The sequence below is a fragment of the Engraulis encrasicolus genome, chromosome 5, assembly GCF_034702125.1.
Source record: "Engraulis encrasicolus isolate BLACKSEA-1 chromosome 5, IST_EnEncr_1.0, whole genome shotgun sequence".
NCBI classification, from domain to species: Eukaryota; Metazoa; Chordata; class Actinopteri; order Clupeiformes; family Engraulidae; genus Engraulis; species Engraulis encrasicolus.
Window position 1 is genome coordinate 34,002,756 of NC_085861.1, and position 14,804 is coordinate 34,017,559.

General features: G+C 42.8%; 2 protein-coding genes across 6 annotated transcripts in view; one reads left to right on the forward strand and one right to left on the reverse strand.

Annotated features, from left to right (window-relative positions):
* The window catches only part of rad54b (RAD54 homolog B), a 30,286-nt gene extending 26,164 nt beyond the window's left edge, over nucleotides 1-4,122 (reverse strand). Inside the window, exons 1-3 of one of the 2 annotated variants that reach the window (XM_063199163.1) lie at nucleotides 4,028-4,122; nucleotides 3,541-3,715; nucleotides 1,257-1,494 (exon numbers count right to left, since the gene is read on the reverse strand). In XM_063199163.1, the coding sequence (XP_063055233.1) occupies nucleotides 1,257-1,494; nucleotides 3,541-3,714 (412 nt within the window). In that variant the 5' untranslated portion in view covers nucleotide 3,715; nucleotides 4,028-4,122. Of the gene's footprint in view, nucleotides 1-1,256; nucleotides 1,495-3,540; nucleotides 3,747-4,027 lie in introns of both variants that reach the window. The other variant, XM_063199164.1, reaches the window with a different exon arrangement.
* Nucleotides 3,652-14,022, forward strand: rnf41l (ring finger protein 41, like). Of its 4 annotated transcripts, none has more exons than XM_063199168.1 (9): nucleotides 3,652-3,732; nucleotides 4,315-4,378; nucleotides 7,428-7,555; nucleotides 7,919-8,126; nucleotides 8,939-9,078; nucleotides 10,732-10,873; nucleotides 11,625-11,745; nucleotides 12,392-12,640; nucleotides 13,177-14,022. In XM_063199168.1, the coding sequence occupies exons 4-9, from the start codon at nucleotides 7,921-7,923 to the stop codon at nucleotides 13,207-13,209; spliced, it is 891 nt and encodes a 296-aa protein (XP_063055238.1). In that variant the 5' UTR covers nucleotides 3,652-3,732; nucleotides 4,315-4,378; nucleotides 7,428-7,555; nucleotides 7,919-7,920; the 3' UTR covers nucleotides 13,210-14,022. The 4 variants fall into 4 exon arrangements, with proteins under 4 accessions (XP_063055238.1, XP_063055237.1, XP_063055236.1 ...); XM_063199167.1 differs by having other exon boundaries at nucleotides 3,655-3,732; nucleotides 4,312-4,378; XM_063199166.1 differs by lacking the exon at nucleotides 3,652-3,732 and having other exon boundaries at nucleotides 4,235-4,378.
* The last annotated feature ends 782 nt before the right edge of the window (nucleotides 14,023-14,804 follow it).

Below are 14,804 nucleotides of genomic sequence, written 5' to 3' on the forward strand. Positions count from 1 at the left end.
TAACTGTAATAACTGAATTGCTCTTCTCACTTTCAATGTACAATAAATTGGTAATCTCTTGGCAAATGGACTTCTTCTCCTGAGTGACTTTATGGCTGCTTCCTTCTCTGTTCTCCTGCACAAAGATGGGTAATGTATACTTGTGGCTGTTTGAGCCCAATTACCTAAATAATAACTAAGTATGTAATAGTGATAATTAATACCCAAGTACTTCTATATTATTAAGTATTAATTGGTAAATGGTAAACATACACGAGTCAGATGGCGGGTGGTTATTTTATTGTGCAACTGGCGTTAGCCCAGATTAAGTCTTTTTAATTAAATTGGGTTATGGACTATTTTATTGGCCCAGCTAATAATCTTAATTAGCAATGTGGGTTAATAAAAAGTTACAACACTCCACAAGGCTTTCATGTCTGGCTTTTGGGCATCTTGGACAGATAAACGCTGACCACAATGTTTCTGTTGAATTAACCGTGTTTGTACGTTTCATGCATCTTGAAGTCGATGCAGGGGAGTATTCCAAGAACATGATTAAGTGATACCCCTGGCTATGTTAAGCTGCATGAAGCAGTAAATCTGCTAATAGACACCACAGCTGTCATTTAGTTAAATAAGAAAATGAGGACTCCATACTCCTGTATTAGATGGTTTACAACCACTTCGGGGTTAATTCAACCTGGATTACTACTTAGCCAGGTTCTTGGCATTCTCCCCAGGTGCCTGTGTTTTGTGAGGCAGGTGTTTGTCTGTGGTAGCTCAGACAGGTTAAAGCCCATACACCCAAACATCTGACCTGGGAGCAGGACCAAATTAGTACAGACAAACAAGAGATGAACAAGTCTGCTTCAGGCAGGAATTTTTGCTCCCACTATTTTTCTATTACGTTTCACGTTAAAGGACCCTTTCTCATTTCATTGAAAAAAATACATAAAAATGGGAGCAAACATCCTTGTTCTTTTTCATCTCTGTATGTATTTGTATTTTGTGGTAGCTTAGCTCAGGGGTTCCCAATCTTTATCATGACAAGCTGGAAACATTTTAAATGTGCCAATGTTAAGTAGCGTGTGAATGAGGTCATTTCACAAAGTTGAATAGAAGCCACAATTCTTAAAATGGGAATATTATTTGGATTTTTTTTGTTTATTTTGCTTTACTTTAGTTATTGAATTTATTCAGTTATTTTGCTGTAGTAACCCTTTCGAGCCTCCCCAGTGGTCCCCAGACCCCAATTCGAAACCACTGGCCTAGCTCACCTGTAGGGGAGGTCTGTGCACTGTGTGGTTGACTGTGGGGCCTCTGGTGTGGCTGTTGTGCTCTGTTTTCCACCCTCTCCTCCTCCTCCTCCTCCTCCTCCTCCTCAACGTAAGCGTGCGTGTTCTCATCTATTTCGGTGGGGTTGTCCAGGGCCCTCTCCGGAGTGGGGGTCACACTCAGCACCCGCGCCAAAGCCCCCGACACACGAGGCTCACACAGGTTATTAGCAAGCTGCACCTGCAGCAGTATTCACACACACACACACACACACACACACACACACACACACACACACACACACACACACACACACACACACACACACACACACACACACACACACACACACACACACACACACACACGTTAATAAACATCCTCACTGACTATTATTATTACCTCCGCCAAGGAGGTTATGTTTTTGGTCACGTTGGTTTGTTTCTTTGTCAGCAGGATAACGCCAAAAGTTATGAACCTATTTTGGGTTAAATTGGAGTTGTTGGAAATGACAAAAGGAACAAGTGATTACATTTAGGTGGCGATCCGGATCACGATCCGGATCCAGGATTTAAAAAAATGTATTCTTCACCATTGCGGTATGGGGTGAATGTTGACATTCCAGTTTCTAACTCCACCAAAACAAGGCAGAAAGACTTGAAAACAATGTAGGCTCTTCAGATGTGGAAAATAACTTGTTTTATTGAGCATTCCATAGCTTGTAGATGTTATGGCGTCAGTGACCCCATGGCCTTGGCAGAGGTTTGCACTCTCTGAGTGCTTCTAGATAGTATTATTATGATTCAAAGTGCAAACTGAGGACAGTTGTGTGATTTGCAAGTGAAATGTTTTGAAAAATATCTTCATTGCAGTTTGCCATTTTAATTTCAATTATAAACTATAATGTATTTTCACCGCACCATTACCAGTCAGAAGAATATATGTAATAAACATTACATGTACCAAATACCCCGTAAAAGCTAGGTGTGTACTGTAATCAGGGTTCCCACCCCTTTTTCATAAACAAATTCAAGCACCTTTCAAGCACCACATTTTCAATTTTCCAGCACCTTTAAATAGGTCGCCTACTGGATGATGGTTATGGGAAGCGCAGCAACACACATGCTCATGGGAAAAACAGGTGTAACAAGAAGAGACGAGAGGCTTTTTCTAGAAATGTTTGGTATGAGGGAGCGGCAGGGGGGTTACTACCATGGAGGGGTGCAATGGCCCCCACTTTAGGAACCACTGTGGGACACTTGGTAGACTGAGTGGGAGGGGGGTATGGGGGTCCTCCCCCAGAACATTTTGGGTTTTTAAGATGCAATTTCCTGCATTCTAATCAATTTTAGGGTGTCAAATGGCACATCCCATCTGACATCTCACCCCCTCAGATTTTTTATGTACCTTAACAATATTACTTAACACGAATTTCAAGCATTTTCAAGCACTTAACCAAAAATTCAAGCATTTTCACAACCTTGAAAACACTTCTTGAAATTCAAGCATTTTCAAGGAATTCAAGCACCAGTGGGAACCCTGTGTAATGTTATTATAATGATGAGTTACATATTCACTACTGCAATGAATATGATTAAATTACAAAGACCATGAAGTGCAGTCCTTCATTGTTACAGTTCCCTTTTCATTTTATGCCTTATTCTTATTTGATTTTATTTTATTTTAGTGAAGCACTATGAACTGCCTAAGCACTATGAACTGCCACTATGAACTAAACAAATGAAATCGCCATGTCTCGCTTAGCCTGCATATCAGTTTCAGTTTTTCACTTGCAAGCTTAGGCCACCTTCGCGATACTGAGAGCAAGTTGGAAAAGATTAAGTTTTCAGTCTACCAGTCTATAACATAAATACACGGTACACAAGACATTACACACATTATTACTCAACATGTAAAACATAGCACACGTTTACATACATTTAGCCATTGGCAGATCACACACACAGCTGTGGTTGGTGATTAAAAAAGTATAAGAGTGGGTCATCATCACATGTTCCACAGCTGAGTGGTACAGAGCATAAGTTGCACACTGTGGACACACACACCAACAATTACACAAACACACCTCTCAGTCCACAGACCCATTGCTGGATGTAAGTATACTGTCAACAAAATCACCCCCACTCAAAGTATACAAACTGTAAATGGTTTAAAAAATGAATGCAGCACTGGGAAGTAATAGCAGCAGTGGCAGCGATTGAATTCTGGAATAGTTAACATGCATAATGTCTGATAAACCCGCGAGCAGGAGAAGGGGTGACCTACCGTGCTGCAGCTGACTTCGTTGACGACCCCAGGTCTGGGCTGCAGAGGCAGAGGGCTGTGCTCTGGTGTGTTGGGACTCGGGCAAGGTGGAGAGCGATGGGAAATGGGAGGCACGAAGCGCATCTTTTTGGCCACATTGCCATGGAGCTGACTGGGGGCAGCAGACCGACGCATCCTGGCAAATGAAATAAGGTAATAGCCTAAGCCTAAATGGAATGAGTTCAGTCAATAGTTCTTCTCATAAGAGAAAACATCATGTTGACAAACAAGGAACATTTATCACAGCAGCTTTCTATATCCTCCTGGTACACGGTCGATGTTTTGATGACGCTCGATGTCAACTGCACAACAAGTTAAGTCTTAGCTAATTTAGCTGGTTACAAAACATTAGCCGCTACAACTACATCCTGCAAATGGTTAAACATAACACGTAAGCCAAACAATCCAACAATCAAATCTATTTGAATGACAACTTCATATACTTTACCTGTTGCGCTACTTGTTAACTCTTGTCTTGTTTTTTAATCACACCAAAGTCCTTAGAAATGCTCAAACTACCGCGCGCAGACTGCCGCGGAAATGACGTCAGCACATGTGGTGAGCCTTGACCGTGCGGATTGGTGGATTGCTGCGCAATCTAAAATAAATGGAAGGGGTTAATCTGTTGCTGGTAATCCCAGGCAGTAATCTGGTGTGAAGAGTGAAAGGACTGTGCGAAATTCCATGAATGTGCGCAGAACAACAATTGGTTTGGATATTGTTTTTTTCCAGCAGACTACAATACGATGCAATGCATGAATGGACCCGTTAGCCTACTAAATTGTGAGGCATCCCTAAGGTAAGCACATTTTGGCCTCAAAATATCTTTAAAAAATGATGCGCATGTTATATGTGCATGTTTGCCTCAACCAAATTTACCATGGCAAATAACCACAACTGTTGTCAGGTTGAGCTATATGCAAGACTGAGAATGAATGAGATTATAATCCAATCAAACAGCGATAGTTCATGTTTAATCCCAACAGTGGACTGGGGGGAGATTGTCATTCACAAAGTAAACAGCATGAGTGAAAGGAATGAGAAAGCATGGGTCCGTGTATCATCCGATCATTCACCTATTCCATTCAATCTGGCAAACGGAAAACGAAATAATGACTCCATATTTTGTTTTCCCGTTTTTCTATATGGCCAAAAAATGGGGAGTTGTGTTGATTTTTCCTTTTCCCAACTCAAAACAGAACAAGTAATAAACGAGAAAACCAAAACGAAATAACAACTCTAATTTACGATTATTGGTCCCATTTCCCCTAGTGCTTTTCTATTGCTCGCCCAAGTAAGACACTAGGCTAGTGCACAAGTGGCCGCCAATTTCCCCGAGGCGCCAGCCTGCTGATGCTCCACAGAACATCTTTCTGTCCTACTGCAGCCCCATTGTGTCGGTGCCTGTGGGTGGTAAAGATAGCCTAACTTAGCGTTTGTCAACGTGGGTACCAGCGCCCCCCTGGGGACGTTCGAGAGCCGTTGGGGGGCGCTGGCAACATGGCCACAGAAGGGGAGGGGGGCGATAGTGTCTTTCTTTTTTTTAAGTGTGTTGAAACATCTACTGTTGAAACGATTTTGGAACATTAAACACATAAGATTTAATAGAATAGGCCTAAGTTAAAACCGTGTCAGCCTTTGTAAAGGCGATGTGCGATGTAGGCCTAGCTGTTAATTTTGTGCGCATTTCAGTGCAGCATGCACAAAGGGCTGGCAAAAAGCGCCTGTGCATGCGCTTGTTGTCCGCTATGCACAGAGCTATGTATTCCCGAAATGTACTCCCGAAAATGTATTCCCAGCGATCTCGCAAACATCCTGGCAGTCGCCTATTTCAGTGCATAGGATGAAACGGTGCCCAAAGTGCACAACTTGGAGACATGTTGTTTTAGTTATGTTCTTAAATATATAGGCCTACTTAGTTAGACTAAGCGCGACCTTGCACAGTCCTCGCAGAGACGCATCAGCTTTCTCACGTGCAAATTTGTAGCTTTAGTGTTGTATTTGAAGCGGCAATTGTGAGAGGACTATTTTCCGCAATTAAAAATGAGTGTCATTTAAAAATATATCGGCACGGGAGGATATTAGGCCTAATGCATTTGTTGCTTTTGCACCCCCTTCCTCAACCGGTCCTTTTAAAAAGATAGTTTGCCTTTGATGCCGGCAAAGTTATCGATCCAATGGGCTAAGGCTCCACTAGATCATTGTATAGCCTACTACAGGTGGAATTAAGTTTTGACCGTTGGTGCGTGAGTCGGAACAAACGTTTCTTCCACTGCTTGGTACCGTCTGCTGATCAATGATACAGTAAGTACTGCTGATAGCCTATTCCTGGGAACTGCTGCTACCAGATACGCCTCAACTGTGGAGGAGACCTCGCTGGGTAGCAGTTCCCAGGAATAGGCTGTCAGTTAGACGGTACCAAGCAGTTGAAGAACAGTTTCTTCCGACTCACGAACCAATGGTCAAAACTTCATTCCACCTGTAATAATACAATGATCTAGTGGAAGGAGCCTTAGCCCATTGGACAGTCACATATATTAATGAGGTTATGGGGGAAGAGGACATAGGCCTACTGGACCGAAACAGTAGGCTACAGTGCGTAAAGGAGTTATAGGCTATCTTTACCACCCACAGGCGCCGACATAAGGGGCTACCAGTAGGACAGAAAGATGTTCTGTGGAGTAGGAGCATCAGCAGGCTGATTATAGGCCTTGGGGAAATGCGTAAAGCAGCGCGTTTGGCAGCCACTTGTGCACTATCGTGCCTTAGGCTACTTGGGCGAGCAACAGAAAAGCACCGCGGGAAATGGGACCAATAATCGTAAAATAGAGTTGTTATTTCGTTTTGGTTTTCTCGTTTATTACTTGTTCTGTTTTGAGTTGGGAAAAGGAAAACCAACTTAACTCCCCATTTTTTGGCCATATGGAAAAACGGGAAAACAAAATATGGAGTCGTTATTTCCTTTTCCGTTTGCCAGATTGAATGGAATAATTGAATGATCGGATGATACACGGACCAGCATGGCAATGCAAAGAGAGGGAATGGTTCGTTAGGGAGGGTGGGTGTTTTGTTCCATGATGGCTTGTTTATATGATGGCTGGTTTTGTTTTTTGTTTTTGTTGTTTTTATTGGTTTATTGATCCATATCAGCCATCACATCACACAGACGAATGATGTAGTCAAAACATAACATTTCTGCAAGACGTCTCATACAATACAATACAACATCGTAAAACAAAATGAAAGAAATAACAGGCCTATCATTCATTTAATATGTTGGTCATATCTTAATTCAGTTCATCATACAAAATGTCCGTTCAAGAAGGAATGGTTTGTTTGGCAGGTTGCTTTGTTATGATGTCTTGGTTGGATGAGGTAATAGTTGTCTTGGCAGGGTATTTGTTCACATGAATGAATGGAGGATCACAGGGGCCACGTGTAGGGTCACACTTGCTGTCACCAGAGTACACACGTGCTTCGAGGAGGAAGAGGACAAGATTAAAGATCAGAGAGAGAGAGAGAGAGAGAGAGAGAGAGAGAGAGAGAGAGAGAGAGAGAGAGAGAGAGAGAGAGAGAGAGAGAGAATTTACATGCAGCATGGGCCATTGACAGACCACCACCCCCTGCGGAGCATGAATGACAAGAGGAAATGCATTGGAAACTAGATGAATGCAACTAAACAACATTATTTCTCTTAGCTATTATACCACTGCGCATATCACATGCACATATCCCATCCAGTCAGCCTTGGTCTTTCTTTTTAAACGTTTTGTTTCTTGTTAATGTGTGCATTGTAAAAATGAAAAGAGTGTCATCTTCCATCAACTCCACCCCTTGGTGATCAACAGTTGGCTGTCCCATATCACCACGACAACCAAACCACACCTTGGAGACGGTGGAAGGTAACTAGGAAGACAGGGGAGAGGAGCATAGCGGACGGGAACAAGGAGGAGTGAAAAAGGACTCTTCTCTTTAGGTAAGAATGTATGGCTTATAATAACTTGGTATTATTTGCATTCTGCCTAGCGGTCTCTGCGAAGTATACGAATAGCACAACTCTGTGTTTGGTGCTTGCGGGGTTATATAGTAAAGATCAATAAGTTTATTAGAGAGAATACAGGTAGAGTAGAATGTACAATCTTTGACAATATTTTTTATGAGCATAGCATGGTGCCCATACCTTGTGTATAATGATTTTCCGAGGTAGTCTTCATTGTCCAACATGATATTTATTTTTATATTCATATTCATATTCATATGTGTGTGTGTGTGTGTGTGTGTGTGTGTGTGTGTGTGTGTGTGTGTGTGTGTGTGTGTGTGTGTGTGTGTGTGTGTGTAGAAATGGGCTATGATGTGGAGAGGTTTGTGGGCTATGTCAATGAGGGTTTGTTGTGCAGCGTGTGCCGTTGTGTGTGCGAGGATGCGGTGATGTCGCCGTGCGAGCACGTGTTCTGCCGGGTGTGCATCGGCGCCTGGCTATCCCAGCATGCCACCTGCCCAGAGGACCGCACACACCTCGCACACACACAGCTCCGACCCCTCTACAGGTAACATGCAAGTGCACGCACGCACGCACACACACACACACACAGCTTTTTGCTGTTCTAGACTCCTACCGGCTATAAAGGCATACCAACTTGTATTATAAATCTGTACTGGTCGGGCCAGAAAGTGTCTGATTCTGTATTCTCTCCAACACCTTGTATGTTCTCCTAACTATGTCTTCTTTTGAAAGTGACCTTAGATTAAGTAAGTGTCAACTAAATGTAATGTCATGCCATTAAGTTGTAGTAACATTTACACTGAACTGTTTTTCACTTAAAGGCGCATAACCAGCCACACTGAGGTATGCAACGGCATAACAAACTACTTTACATTAAGCTAATGCTGTTATTCACAGCGACTTACAATTATTAACTATTTTTTCTAGTAACTTTTAGAAACTTGTTTTTAGTAACTTAACTTAGTAACTTTTTAAACTTTTATTGGACTGTGCTGCCCTAACAGCTTATGGACCTAGACGACTAGACTATATAGGCCATGTTGTGTTTTGTGTGTCTTTAATGTGCATTTACATGTGGATTGTGGAGAAGTGTCATGCAAGACAAATTTCTGTACAAACAGACAATAAAAGTTTATCTTATCTTATCTTAAGTACAGGATATTGGTTACAGTCCCTGGGGCAGTGTGGGGTCAACTGCCTTGCTCAAGGGCACTTCACCCATGGAGTGAGATAGGGAACGGAAGGGTGGGATTCGAACTTGAAACCCTCTGATCTAAAGCCCATCTCCTTGACCACTAGGCCACGGCTGCCCCTATTACCACAACATATAGTAATGCAGTGTAATGTGTGTTCCAGGTATATGCGGAATGACCTGATGAGACTCCAGATCCGCTGCGTGTTCCACGTACACGGCTGTGATGTCATCACATCTCTCGAGGCCCTAGACAGTCATGAGGCTGAGTGCGACTATTCTCTACTGACATGCAGCAACACAGGTACGCGCACGCACATACATACACACACACACACACACACACACACACACACACACACACACACACACACACACACACACACACACACACACACACACACACACACACACACACACACACACACAGCAGAGAGAGAGGCATGCACACACAGACAATAATAAACATGTATATACATGCACATACTAGTAGATACTGATTCGAATTTTTGTAAATTATTTGGCCCATCACACACACACACACACACACACACACACACACACACACACACACACACACACACACACACACACACACACACACACACACACACACACACACACACACACACACACACACACACACACACACACGCTACCTTCAACAACTACCTAAATATTACACTTACTGTACATACATACAATGCATGCAAACATAACCCCCGTAACGAATAGAATAAAAGGTTTCATATTTCTCTCTGAAATATTAATGAAGCAGGCATCCCCTTGGCTAACTGGCTTGGGATGGAAGTTCCTTCTATTGCTATGACGATCTAAAGTGACCAATGAGATGAGGAGAGAATGGTGGCCAGCTGCTTCACAGCAGACTCATATATCACTCTCGATACCAACCAACACTAACTCTGTGTGTGTGTTTGTGTGTGTGTGTGTGTGTGTGTGTGTGTGTACGCGCGCACGCTCGCTACCAACAGGGGGGCAGTACTTGTGTTACCGATGTGGTGGGTATCATGTGTGCATTAGGTCACTGTTTAAGTTGTACTGCGGTGTGCATGTTTGTGTGTATGGACCTTTACAGACTTGCATTGTCTACTTTTCCTCTCTGCATGAAGTGTGTTTCTGTGAGATATCAGTTGAGCTGTGTTAAAAATGATGTGTGTGTCAATCACTGAAATGGGTTTTATGAAGCCAAAAAAGTAAGTGCCAGAGAGGTTCTAACGTTATATATGTAATCCGGCTGTGTAACTGCTCTGCCATATATTCCTCCTTACTGTTAGATATAATTGCCTGATGGTGTGTATTCTCATTAGAATCGGTATTGTTACTGGTGTCATAAACACCAATATACTCACAAGAGCTGTAAGCAGCCATAAGGACTTCTATGAGCCTGACGACCTTTCACTCCTGTCACTTGCGAGGAGCATCCTCACTTCCATGGAATGAGGCGTGAGGCATCTTCAAGCTCAGTGAAGTTGTTTATAGCTACTGTGACTCCAGCTCTTTGCATAATGACCTGGATGAATGACAATCTTCACAGGCATGGCAGCAATATACTGTTTAACCTATACATCTTTAAGAGGGTAGGTTTGCACACTGCGAAATAAGCTCCTAAAAAGAAACATTATTTAATTAAAACAAGCAATATTTCGATCACCGTGGATCTTCAGCAGATCAGGTATATGGTTAACAGGAAAGTTGTGTCACATGATAGCCATAGCCACAGCTTCTTCCTGTTACACATATGCCCGATAAAGATCCAGGGAGATTGAAACTGCTTGTTTTAATGAAATAAATGTTCTTTTTTTGGAGCTGATTTGGCATTGGGCATAGCAGACCCACCTTCTTCAACTGTCTGGCATGGATGTCGATGTGTACAGTACACCCCACCCAAAATGACTTTCCTTCTCCCCCCCATTCTCTCCTCTGGGCGTTCCTGAAGGGTGTGAGGTGAGGATGTGTCGGAGGGAGCTGGAGGCTCACCTCAGTGTGTGTGAGTTTGGCAGCCGAGGGAGTTTAGGCTCCGACAGCAAGGACTCCCATGCCTGCATAAACGATCTTCGCACAGAACTCCATCTGCTCAGGTGCGTGTTTGGAGTTATGCACCCACTATTGATAGTTTTAAATATAGACTCAAGACAAAGCTGTTCAGATGCCTTCCCTCAGCAGCTCTAAATGATATGTTTTTAATTTTCTTTTGATTGTTGCACGTTTTATCTTAATGTCTTACATTTCTTTGACTCTAATTCTTTCTTGTTTCCCTTCTTTTTACTTTTATTTTTTGTGAAGCACATTGACTTGCATCCGTGTATGAAATGCACTATACAAAACTTGCTTAATAGCTTAGGAAGGACTTAGCGTGTACTTTCCATAACTGTCCACATAAAAAAGTTGCCCCCACTTTTCTCAGTTTTTTTGATAAGGGTGGTGTTGCTATCAAATATAACACAGTAACCATGATTATAGTGAACAACATTATTCAACACAATGCACAAAGCTGAGGGAAAATATTAGGTAAAGAATTACAATGACTAACGAAGATGGTTTAACCATCGAAACATTAGTCCCTATGTTTTGCACTTGATTAAAAAGAAGAAAAAATAATCATACCTGTGTGCTGCTCCCGTGTCTTCTTTCCAATTACCATGAGTAGAGCAAGTCTGAGTGCCTCTCTGAGAGCCAGTCTTGGGCGCCATGGAACATGTCTGAGGAGTCCACTCTAGCTATGTGATGTGTACTCCTGTACATTTCTGTGTTAAATATTACCATGAGTGTTTCTGCAGAGCCAATGTATGTGTGTACTACTGTGTGCCCTTGTGTATTTGTGTGTTTCAGGGCAGAATGTGTTTGCAAGGTGGAGGAGTTGAGATGTGAGATGGAATCCAGGCTGGATTCCCAGCGTCGACACATGGTGCAGAGAGAGAACCTGCTGAAGAATGAAGTGGAGGAACTGAAGGTACACACAAAAGGCAGATTCTGTAGACTTATGGCACAAACACACCAGTAGTAATTAGAGCGATAGCGGTGACAGAAGTAATTGACTTTGTATGGAGAAGGCGACATGAGACAAAAGCTATCTGGACAACAAGAGGCGATTTGAGTGACTTGAGAAACAGTTTGTGGTTGAACTTCAGTGAATATTATGCTATGAGCCACGATGCTGTTCTGCGACAGGGGTGACAGCCACAGCAGCCAATTGGGATGTCGGAATGCTTGTATTCTGCTTTTAACCGTCCTACTGTCGCTTTAATCACAAATTTGGAATGTGGGATAAACTGACCATTCCAGACAACTGGTAAAATGGGCTATACATACAAAGGCAAAATGCAGTAACTACATGTACATATTGTGTCAAAATGTTAGTTTATACTGAAGATGGTATTCACAACACCTCATTTATCTTTTGTCAAAGCAAATGGTACAAATGTGTCCCGTACAGATCTTGCTACGTGAAACTTGCAGTAACTTCAATATCCGACCTAATACCAAAACTTGGAAGGCATTTTTCTCCATTTCAATGTTGGTATAATTACTGCACTTTGCCTTTGTAGGGCAGTATGTGTGCTACTAACGTGTCCCTTCATAACTGCGATGGTGTGCAGGCGCAGCTGTCCTGCGTGATGTCTGACGTGTGTGTGCTGCTGGCCGCTGAGCGCTCCCGTCGCCAGGAGCTGGAGAAGGCGGAACAGGAGAAGGCGGAGCTCCTGGAGCTGCTGAAGGAGGGGCAGAGACACACCACGCCCCCTGCCCACACCGTACCGGCCACTCCCACGGCGGACAGCAGCCCAGGACCTCGCAAGAGCGGCTCCCGCAGCCTCACCCTGGACTGCATCAAGAGGAAGAGCAAAGAGGTGACAGTCATTTAGCACAAAGCCATTGAAGTAGCGTTTCTCAACAGGGGCTCTACAGCTCCCAAGGTGGAGACAGCTAAGGGGGGATGGGGGGGCTCAGTTGGTTGAGAACTACTGCATTAAAGGGACACTATGCAACACTTGTGAGGTTATGAAATCTTCGAGTCCACAGATGGTTGAATGTTAAATATTACTTGAATGGCAAATGTAATGTGTTTAATGCCAGAATGACAAGTCTTGGCTACTGAATAATTGTCAGTAAGCATTCAATGCTCAAATTAAAAGCCTTCAAACGAAAAGGTTGCATAGGGTGGCTTTGAACGTCCTCACAATTTTACCTTGCTCTCCCAAGAATAAAAGCCATTTCCACTGACGGATGCATTGAATACAGGGGCTGTCAATCATGCCAGCATGTACAATATTCTGACAGGCTGTGCACCAGTGACTTTAAAATGAGTCCCTCTCTGGTTTCTTATTTTTTAATCGTTGTTGATGCTGCACACTCTAAGCTCAAATTCCTTTTTTTTGTCTTTTAGACTTTATTATTGACAGGACAGTACGAGAGGTGAACAGGAAGCGAATGGGGAGAGACGGGAAGGGGTCGGCAAAGGACCTGGGCCGGGAATCGAACCTGGGTCAGCCGCATGGCAGGCGAGTGCCCTACCGGATGGCCACGGCAGGTCCTAAGCTCCAATTCCACATGTTGAGTGGATAACTCAGTGTTTCTCAACCTTTTTTTAGGGCGAGGCACCCTTTCAATTAATGAAAAATGTCAAGGCACCCCAAACCAACAAGCCGTAACTCGGCATCGCATCTGATATCACACAAGCTTGGAAAAGTAACACATTTGGAGATGTCACACAACCTATGTTCGAACTTGCAACTTACGGGGGTGACTTAAATTTACTTTATTGTGCGTAAATGGCAGATGAAAGATTCCACTGACTAAGCATTCATTTATAAATTTAGACAAATATGTATTATATCACGTAATTAATTTATCGGCCACGTTTGCACCCCGGTTGAGAAACACTGGGATAACTTACCAAGTAGATAAAAAGAAATAAGCAAAATGTATGAAGTATTGCCATCATGGTCACTGTAAATTCCTTTATATGACGACTAAAAATCTCACATCCAACTGAATAACATATTACTGCCACAATTTCCAGAATCCAAACCAGTTAATTGTGTGTATATGTAGATGTTGTACTTATTTATCATGAAAAATCTTGGAATGTTTTACACCATGGATTTTAATGTATGGTTGAATGTAATATATCAATGTGTATCTATGAGTGCGTTTACATGCAGTTCAGTATCCCGAATATGAGGCTTATCCCGGTTATGATCATATTCGGGATAAGGTGTTTATATGCGCACAGAACGTTATATCCCAGTCTACATTCTTGGCCGTTATAGAATTCTCTTCAAATGCGTGTAGCCTGGATACCAGCAACAGCGTTCCATGGGAAGCCCCTGTATTCGGGATAAGGTGTATACATGCGTCAGTATCCCGGCTTCTTTCGGAAAACTCCACCTAGCATATCCCGATTTCTCAGTATCCCGAATAAGGGCTTATTCGGGATACTGAAGTGTTTATATGCGCAAACGCAAATTCGGGATACTTAATATCCCGATCATATTCGGGATACTGAACTGCATGTATACGCACTCTATATTGTTATTGGGGGACATGCAATGGAAATATGTGTCTGTATTTTAATAAAGTTTTACCTGTGTTCCCTAAACATCACAGTGAGCTGTCTATTGCTTGGTTGTGAGGTCATTTTATCATGTGCCCAACACTAAAGGCCTGTTCACGTCTATACAATGGCAGCTATAGACTAGTTCACACTGGCCAACAACATGCCTACATCACACAAACCACCACAAGCAGAGGACGCATCGTCCATCTATACCACTGATTCTCAAACAGTGGGCGGGGACCCACTGGTGGGCCCAGAAGGTATTCCAAGTGAGCCTTCAGTTTTTAAAAACAAAAGTGTGTGTGTGTGTGTGTGTGGTGTTGCTGATGTGAGTATAAATTAGTTGTATGGTTTCCTCCATCAGAAGTGAGCTCTGAACATTTATGAACATTTTAAGTGGGCCCCAAGTTGGAAAAGGTTGGCATCCCCGGTCTATACATTCTTAAAGTAGCCTA